An 8,865-nucleotide genomic window follows, 5' to 3' on the forward strand; every position below is an offset into this window, starting at 1 on the left:
TGGATTGAAGCCCAAGGAGAATGTCAGGAGCACAGTGCCTGATGTTCCTCCTCCCCAGAGAATCAATGCTGGCAGCCTGGCCAGCCTTTGCTGCCCATCATTGTCTGCCCCTTTTTATTTGCCCACATCAACATGTGGATTGAGCTGCCATCATGTACAGAACAGTAATTTGCAGGACCTGAATGAGAAAACACATGATGCCTGATGCTCTCAGTACGTACTGATTTTTCAGCCCATTGAAAGATTTGTAGAGGGTCTCGTCATTCCATTCATAAGTTGTGATCTCATTGTTGGACATCCCAGCGAAGGCATAGATCAGATGGTCACAGAGGCATGGGTCGATGTTGTCTGGCATGTATTTTCCCAGGCCAGGCCTGTACTGAGCCCAGTTGGTGAAATAACATGACAGCACATAGGCAGAGCCTGCAGAGAAATTGAGGAGGTGGAGTCAGGGGAAAAGAGAGTAAATGGAAGATGCTGATGGCCTGTTATCTATGCTGACCAGGTAATGAGCTGCATGAGATCTCCTGTAACAACCTTTCATGCCACTCAGTGCAGCCAACACTGCCCCGGGCTGCACTGGTTTTAAATTACAACATAAATGAAATCTGATCAGAAGTGTTTGGGCAATGTTTGCTTGGGAGTAAGGATTTCAAAGAAAGTGATGTAAGACTGGTAATCCTTCTGGGAACTTCCTCCCTAAGGTCAATGATGCATTTCCTTCTTCCTTCTTTGTTTGTACCCTGAAACTCATGATTCAGGGTGGTTGTGGCTGCTGTGTCTCTTTCTCAAACTGAGTCTTTCTCCCTTTGTTGAGGAAAAACAGACCTAAAACAGATCTCCAGTGAAGTGCCTGGGTGGAGGAAGGATGTTGGTATATCTAATGTGCTCCATGCCTGCCTTGATTGTGTGTGCCCATGCTCAAAAGCATTTAGCGAGTTGTTTTGTGGTGGGAAGCACGTACCTATTTGGGCGTTCAGCAGGAGGGCCAGACCTTTGAAGAACAAAGTAAAGTATTAGTCTTTGAAATAAACATCAGTGCTGGAAGAAGAAGAAGTCATTTGATCATTTGATAGGTACATTGTTGTACAAACAATAAAATTGCTCTGTGCCAACTTTTTCAGTTAGTATGAACCCAACAGAAGCTCAATCTGAGGTCACAATTCATTCACAGGCAAATATGGACAGTAATAGCTCTGTTAGCATGGCAGTTCTCATCCTTAGAGAGTTATGTTTTGGTTCTTTGGTTAAAGAAATCAATTAAGTAAAGAAATTGCATATATAAGGAAGAAGAAAACACCAAAGCACTCCTGCATATAAACAGCCTGAATATGTGGAAGTGATTTTCCTTTGACTAAACAGAAAATGCAACATCTTGAATTCCATAGAACCTCTCCTCTGTCACCCAGTATTGAAGTGAGAGAGCTGCAGTGTTTGTCATAAAGGCAGAGAAGTAAGTTTAGAAGCAGGACTTACCTGTAAGCAAAATGAGCTTGGCCATCTTGGACCAGAACTGATTTAGTGCAGACCATTTCTCACTTTTATATGCTCTTCTCCTTTCATGCAAGTCTTGCGTCAACAAAGATGCCCAAACATTGCACAAGCTGGTAAAGATCAACATCAAAGGAAAATAATAGAAATACAATTGGCTGTAACACTCTATTTGGAAAAAAAACAGTATTATCACACCCTGCCATTTTGTGTTTCTGCCTGAGCAGTGGAAGAACAAGATTAGGTGACTTTTCTTAGAAATTCTCTTTACTGTGACAGACTTTGTGTCAATATTGGTGATTACGCTGGACTAGATGTCTGAAGTGTTCAACCTTGCGTTGCCATTGTGTCTGCCCAGAGGTGGCAGGTGCTGCCAAATCAAGGTGCTTTACAAGGGTTCGGTCTCCTTGGCTGGGGGTCAGAGAGGTGAGACTGAGCAGAGCTTGACCTACAGCAGACTCAGGAGCTCACTGCTGTTGGCAAGTGATTGGTTGGGATCCAGGTGACTTTTTTGTTCTGACTTCTCTGCTGCACATACCACTTGCTCTGCACTGAGTCATGGCTTTATTTATGTGAAGATGATGTGAAGGTGAATTTCAAGGTAGTTGCTAAGACTTGCTGGAATGGGAGCCTTGAAAATGCCCACAGTGTAGCTCATGTCACGTACTTGTTCTGAAACTACTGAAGTGCCATAAAGGCTCATTAGGCTGTAGATCCACATCTATGTGGTATGGAGGAATGAGATGAGAAATGGTGGATGGCTGAGGTGGTTTGCCAGGGTCAGGTATGGCACTGGCACAGCTTCACACCCACTTGGAGATGTTTCTAACAGGTGACTGCCAGCCAACTCTCTAACGAGCGCTGTATTCCAGGGAGACCTTTTCCATGTCATCCCTGTTAACTCTGGTGTACCCAAGGCAGCGCTTTGGATGTGTTTTGTTCTACCTGCCCTTGCTACTGAGATTAGACAGGTCAGTGTGGAAGGCTCAACTGGGGAGAACTGTAAAGGTCAGTGAATTGGAACCATATCTTTTGGATAACCCTGTCCTGACCCTTATCTGGATAGAGAGGCATAAGCACTGATCTCCTGATACAGGTTTGAGCTTCTAAAAATAGGTTTATTTCTAATGAAGGTAAGGACAAAAAGCCAGAGCAGCTGATAATCTCAGGAGATGGATGTGTTTCGAGGAATTTTTTCCATTTCTGTCTATTGGGGGCAGCTGTAATGATAGCCAATAGTGCTGAGGTGCAATGAGGGCTGACATGCCCTTGGATGTAAGGCCCCCAGTGGGGACTTGCTGCAGCATTTCAGTTCTGCCTCTCAGGGAGAGCTGATGTGATGTGTGGAGCTGAAGTGCTGCACTCTCTGGGCTTCTGGAGAGTCAGGCTCGTGATTGTTGGTGCCACCTTGCTCTGAGTGCTCTCCTATGGCACAGCATGATCTGCCCTGTACCCTCTTTCTGTTGTTTTTTTCCCCTCTGACTGACTGCCGCAGTAGGAAAGTAAGAAAGTCCTGTAATATGCCTGTCTAGGACTATTGAAGTGCCACTTCTGTATTTGGGCCCTACTCTAGGCATGGATGTAAGTACTGAGAGAGAACCAATATCACGAGCAAGATGAGTCAGAGCAGCATGCATTTTTGCTTTAGCAGAACACTTTATTTATCATTATTTTTCCATGGGATTAGATCAAGGGGATGTGTTTGCTGTAACAGAATTGATATCTTCATGCTCAGTTGCAGCAGAAGCAGCTGGTTTCATTCATGAGCTCTGCCTGGCAGTTCAGCAAATAATTTTTGATGTATTTCAAGTATTGGTAGAAGCTGCTCTTGTTGAATAAGTCTGGATCACTTTATCAGCACAAAATCTGCTCCCATTGGAATTACTACTCTAGTACTTGCTCACAAAACCATTTCCACTTCTGCTCCTGGTGTTAGGAGCTGCAGGTACTTGAGGACTGGGTTGCTAATAGGTCAGACAGCCTGAAAGGAAATCGGAAAGACATTTTCAGAGAATCACAGAATCATGCAGTCATGAAATGGTAGAATGGCTTGTGTTTAAGGGAACTTGAAGACTGTCTAGTTCTCAGCTCCTTGCTGTGGGCAGGTTACCATTAGTCAAGATTCCCAGCACCCCATCCAGCCTGTACTCGAGCTCCTTGAGGGACAGGGCATCCACAGCTTCTCTGGGCAAACTTTTCCAATGCCTCACCACCCTCTGAGTAAAGAATTTCCTTCTGACATCTAATCTAAATCTCCATTTTCTTAGCTTAAAAACTGTTGCCCCTTGTCCTTTCACCATCCAAGCTGCAAGCACACACTTTTGGCTCACATCAAGCTATTCACTGTCATAACCCACAAATCCTTCACCTCAGGGCTGCTCTTAATTAATTCTTCCTTTTTGTTTGCCTTTTGTGAATGTATATTTACAATAAGCATCCCTAACTTCCCTCTTTTCATGGTCTCCTGGTGCTACAAGCACAACTATTTGTTGCTGAAATTATTTTAACAAGCTGCATACTATTGAGGTTACTCACTGCTGCTTTGCTGTCCAAGAGCGTTCTTCAGGGTGGTAATCAGGGGATATTTGCCCTGTTTACAGAAAGTGCCAGTGAAGTCATCCATATCAAGGGACCAAACCATAGCACCACCATAGTTGTTCTTCTTCAGCCAGTCAGTCTGTGTAATGCCAGGAGAGAAATGACCATTAGTCCCAGGATGTGCTACTGCAGAAGGGCTTTTGTGCTGTCATTAGTACAGCTGTGCTTCCCAACAACTGTACCTTGATGTTGAAGCTCTTGATGTTGTCATAGCCAACCCATTCAGTGCTCTTGTAGGCATAGGGCACATCCTGGGGAGCATCCCAAGCCTGAAAGTAAGAGCTCCAGAGGTCAACAGGAAATGATGCCACGAGTTCTAAGGAGGAAAGGGCAGGAAGAGGGAACTTAGTAACTGTCCCATAGAAATGGGTGGCTGGAATATTCCATGAATCTGTGGGATAAAATTCTTTTTTAGGTAGTTTGAAGTAGTTTGAAGTGTGTTTCTGTTCCTGGCTATAGCATAAATATCAGTGAATGGCGAACACACATACCTACGATAAAGTACAGCCAGAAACACGCCAGCTCCAATTGGTTAAGGGCCCAGCTGGGCCCAGTGGCGGATGTTTCGGGTGCCCCAAAGCACGCAGTGTAATGGAATGAGGATCCTTGAGGATGAAGCTATGTCCGTAGGTTGGGAACCCAACCAGGAGTTTCTCAGCTGGAGCACCATTGCTCTTCCAATAGTTCATGGCATAATCCTAAAGAAACAAAACAGATCTTAGTTCATTCTGTGTTGCAGTTTGTCGGCTGAAGGATGAATTCTTAATTTCTCACTGGCTGAGCAACTATGGTAGTCTCTGAGACAGACTCTCATATTGTACTTACAACACTGAGGTAGGCATTATTGCCACTGTACAGAGGGCTGTTCTCCCCAGTTTGTCCATCCCAAGAGCCATGGAAATCATAAGTCATCACATGGAAGTAGTCCAGGTACCTGTGAGAAAGGTTCCTGTGTCTGCACTCTGGCCAGTCAGTCACCTGGACCCAACTGTTACTGCAGATCCGGCCATTTACCCCCACAACAAACCCTCCACCAGGAAGAGTGCTGGAGAAATCTCTTGAAGGAAGTTCTAGGAAGCGTGCCAGAGAGTTTGCTACTCACTTTCCAAGCTCAGCAATCTGGTAGCCAGCCTGAATGTTGGAAAGTCCTGCAGCAACAGCAGCAGTGATCATGAGACGGGCTGTTCACCTGCTGGCTTCCTGCTCAAAGGCAGCCAGCATTTCCTGCAGGATACCAACAAACAGCTCAGTGTGAGCCTCTGACCCCATGGAGGGTTTGTTCAAAGCCTTTTGTTGTGTCCTACCTGAACAAGGACAGTGAAGAGACCTTTGTCCTGAGCAGGGCTGCCCCTTGTTCCAGGGTATTCCCAGTCAATGTCCAGCCCATCAAACTGGTACTGGCGCAGGAATTTGATGACAGAGTTGATGAAGGTCTGACGTTCTCAGGAGTGGAAACCATTGTGGAGAACCTAGGGAAGAAGAGAAGGGCAGAATTGGGGCTTGGTTGGTGCCTCTTTCCCCTTCACCTCCCTTTCCAGTGTGTTGTTATGGGAAATGGGTGGTTTGAACTTACTTGGCTGTCCCAAAATTCCATCCTCCAATTGCCAGGAGGGTCTTGAGGTTTCCATTCCTGCAAAGGGAGGAACAGAAACACGTTTCAGTCCAAATATTGTCTTAGTATTGCTGTTTATGAAGCACAGTGCTCTTGCTTTTCTGGAAAGTGGCTGTTGCAGCTGCATTTGTAGCTGTGATGTGGATTGAAGCCCAAGGAGAATGTCAGGAGCACAGTGCCTGATGTTCCTCCTCCCCAGAGAATCAATGCTGGCAGCCTGGCCAGCCTTTGCTGCCATCACTGTCTCCCATTCTCCTCAGCACCCCCACCACTCATGCAGGGTATGGATGCTCTGTAATGGGCAGGTCCTGAACAAGTGTACAAATGTTGCCTGATGCTCTCAGTACGTACTGATTTTTCAGCCCATTGAAGGATTTGTAGAGGGTCTCATCATTCCACTCAATGGTTGTGATCTCATTGTTGGACATCCCAGCGAAGGCATAGATCAGATGGTCACAGAGGCATGGGTCGATGTTGTCGACTGTAAAGCGCCCTGAGCCAGGCCTGTACTGAGCCCAGTTGGTGAAATAGCATGACAGCACATAGGCAGAGCCTGCAGAGAATTAGAGATGTTGTAGTTCTGATGTGCTGCATGCCTGCCTTGAATGTGTGTGCCCATGCTCAAAGTGTTTAGTGAGTTGTTTTGTGGTGGGAAGCACGTACCTATTTGGGCGTTCAGCAGGAGGGCCAGACCTGTTTAGAAGTGAAGAAAACATAAGGGATTAGTATTTGTATTTGCAAACTCAAAGCTCTACTGCAGGGACTGACCCCAGTGTAAGCATGAGAGAGCCATGGTGCTCATAAGGGCAGAGTTTTGAAGCAGGACTTACCGGTAAGCAAAATGAGCTTGGCCATCTTTGACCCAAACTAGCCTGGTGCAGACCGTTTCTCTCTTTTATATGCTCCTCTCACTTCTTGCAAGTCTTGTGTCAACAAAGATGCTGAAACATTATTGGACATTACATAAGATTAGATTGCCTTTCTTAGAAATTTTCTTTACCACGACAGACTTTGTGTCGATATCAGTGATTACGCAGTGGATGTCTGTTCAACCTCGTACTGACATTGTGTCTGCCCAGAGGTGGCAGGTGCTACCAAACCAAGGTGCTTTACAAGGGTTTGGTCTCCTTGGCTGGGGGTCAGTGAGACAAAACTGGGTTGGGCTTGGAGGACTCAGGAGCACCTTCAATGGTGAGTGTGCGGCTGGCCTGAAAAGTGAATGTTTGATGGTGCCTTGCTGGGATAATTTCCTTTCAGGAGAAACATTATTTCTTGGAGGCCACACACTTAAAATGCCCAGGGACAGTGCGTTATTCAGGACATATTCATATGACTTTACCTTTGTCGTAGAGGACTTTAGATCACCATGTGAGTAAACAGTCACTGCTAAGTTCTGTATCCAGCCTTTTTTCTCTTCAACTGCCATTAAGTTCCTGTCTCTGGAGTCAGCATGTAGTTTTAAGTATAGAGATTGTCCTCTCCTGGTTTACAGGAATCTTGGCAAGTTAGAGCCTTGGTACCATCAGCAATTAATCTGTCCAACAGTAGGTGTCAATGTTGCTTGCTCTTCCCAGGTATATAGGAACTTTTTTGCTGTGGAGCAAGCCCTGGTTTTCACAGTGCCATGACATAAAACAAAGCAGTCACACTGGATCATTCATTTCAGTGATAAATGTTACAGCATTCATTACAGCAGTTCAGCAGGTTCTCCAAAGAACTGCCTGTTTTTGCTCACAGCTTTATATACTTGATAAGCATTCTATCATGAAGATCAGAGCAATTTTATCTACTTCTTCCTAGAAAACTACATCTAAACAAAGTCATCTCCTTCCCAGACACAGTAAGTAGCTTCAGATTCCTACCCAGGGGTTGGTCCACTTGGAATTCAGCTCTGGAGCCTATAAAGAGGAATGTGCTTCCTGATGCCAGTGCATGTCAATGACCTATACCTTGGCCCTGCCTCTGCTGTGCCATGTCAAATATCAAAGTTTTGGGAGTGGCAGAACAAAAATCAACAACCAGTGTGTGCAAAAGTGCTTAAAATAAGAAGTAACGCCTTGTTTTCACTTTGCTGAAAGTGAGGGAGATTTAGTTCTATGATTAGGGCAGCTTAACTCGGCGCTGTTTTTATTTCTTAGAAGGTCTTAGCTTTTACCTTGCTATCTTGGCAAAAGTCTCCTTGCTTAATGTGGTCTATAATCTAAGATAGGGATATCAGTGCATCACTGATTACTCCAATGAGTTGTGTTACGTCCAATACCCAGTCCAAGAGGCGTTTGGAGATACCTGATCTCCTTTCTTGCTTTGGTTTCTGCTTTAGATAGAGTCTAATCACTTTGGACTCTAATGGGATTAAGATGGAGTAGGGCTATGGGCAGATGCCAACCATTCCCTGGCACTGCAGGGGAAATTCCTCCCTTCTGCATGTACGTTCCCAGAAATATAACCCTGACTCAGTCTGATTACAAAATGCTGCAGCCATTTCCCCAGCTACTTCTACACAGAGTCATAGTTTATCCACCTTTTGTCCCTGTGTATGTTTTATTAGGACCTTGAGGAGTCCATTTATATTGCAATCGGGCATTATATATTTTCTCCTTATATTACAGCTTTTATCTTTCCTTTCTGTCTGTTGACACCAAACAGCTATAATTAGGCACTCTTAACACACCCTTAGCTTCTCTGATGTTAGGAAACACTCAAGCTTCATTTTTGCCAATCCTGTTCCTTAAATAAATGTTGACTCTGCACTGTGAGCATCTGCCTGATGTTCCCAGGTGGTCAGGACTGAGTTCACCAGCTCCCTGTGGTGGTGGTTAACCCCAGTGAATAACAGGGTGTTGTCTACATGCAGAGCTGGATCCTGCTGCCTATCTCTGTCTCTAAACATGAGTCCCAAGATCAGTTTTGTGTTCTGTCAGCCAGTAGGAGCAGGCTGTGAGCAGTGGGTGTAAGTGCATGTGATACAGACTCACAAGCTGCTAGTTTGCGTATAAATATCTGTGCTCAGATGTAGGTGTGTGCAGGTGAGCAAAACACACTGCAAAAGGGTATGTGCATGAATGAATATGCACACGGATGTTATTTTAGCTATGGACATATCACATGAAGAATGCTTTGTTTTAGCTATTCTGGTTTTTTCCCAGGAAGTTCCTTTTGCACTT

At 45.0% G+C, this 8,865-nt stretch overlaps 2 protein-coding genes across 2 annotated transcripts in view; both read right to left on the minus strand.

The window, feature by feature from the left end:
- LOC107324931 (acidic mammalian chitinase-like) overlaps nt 1-6,665 on the minus strand; it is an 8,994-nt gene extending 2,329 nt beyond the window's left edge. Inside the window, 11 exon segments of the mRNA XM_015885393.2 lie at nt 4,027-4,168; nt 4,272-4,405; nt 4,595-4,787; nt 4,915-5,023; nt 5,192-5,313; nt 5,394-5,527; nt 5,530-5,558; nt 5,663-5,719; nt 6,053-6,254; nt 6,365-6,394; nt 6,532-6,665. Of these exon segments, the coding sequence (XP_015740879.1) occupies nt 4,027-4,168; nt 4,272-4,405; nt 4,595-4,787; nt 4,915-5,023; nt 5,192-5,313; nt 5,394-5,527; nt 5,530-5,558; nt 5,663-5,719; nt 6,053-6,254; nt 6,365-6,394; nt 6,532-6,556 (1,177 nt within the window). The 5' untranslated portion in view covers nt 6,557-6,665.
- LOC107324930 (acidic mammalian chitinase-like) lies at nt 113-1,596 on the minus strand. The gene is made up of 3 exons (XM_015885392.2): nt 1,477-1,596; nt 965-994; nt 113-423 (listed from the first exon to the last, which is right to left on the minus strand). The coding sequence occupies exons 1-3, from the start codon at nt 1,499-1,501 to the stop codon at nt 128-130; spliced, it is 351 nt and encodes a 116-aa protein (XP_015740878.1). The 5' UTR covers nt 1,502-1,596; the 3' UTR covers nt 113-127.
- Nucleotides 6,666-8,865: the final 2,200 nt, after the last annotated feature.

This window comes from Coturnix japonica, chromosome 26 (genome assembly GCF_001577835.2).
Source record: "Coturnix japonica isolate 7356 chromosome 26, Coturnix japonica 2.1, whole genome shotgun sequence".
NCBI classification, from domain to species: domain Eukaryota; kingdom Metazoa; phylum Chordata; class Aves; order Galliformes; family Phasianidae; genus Coturnix; species Coturnix japonica.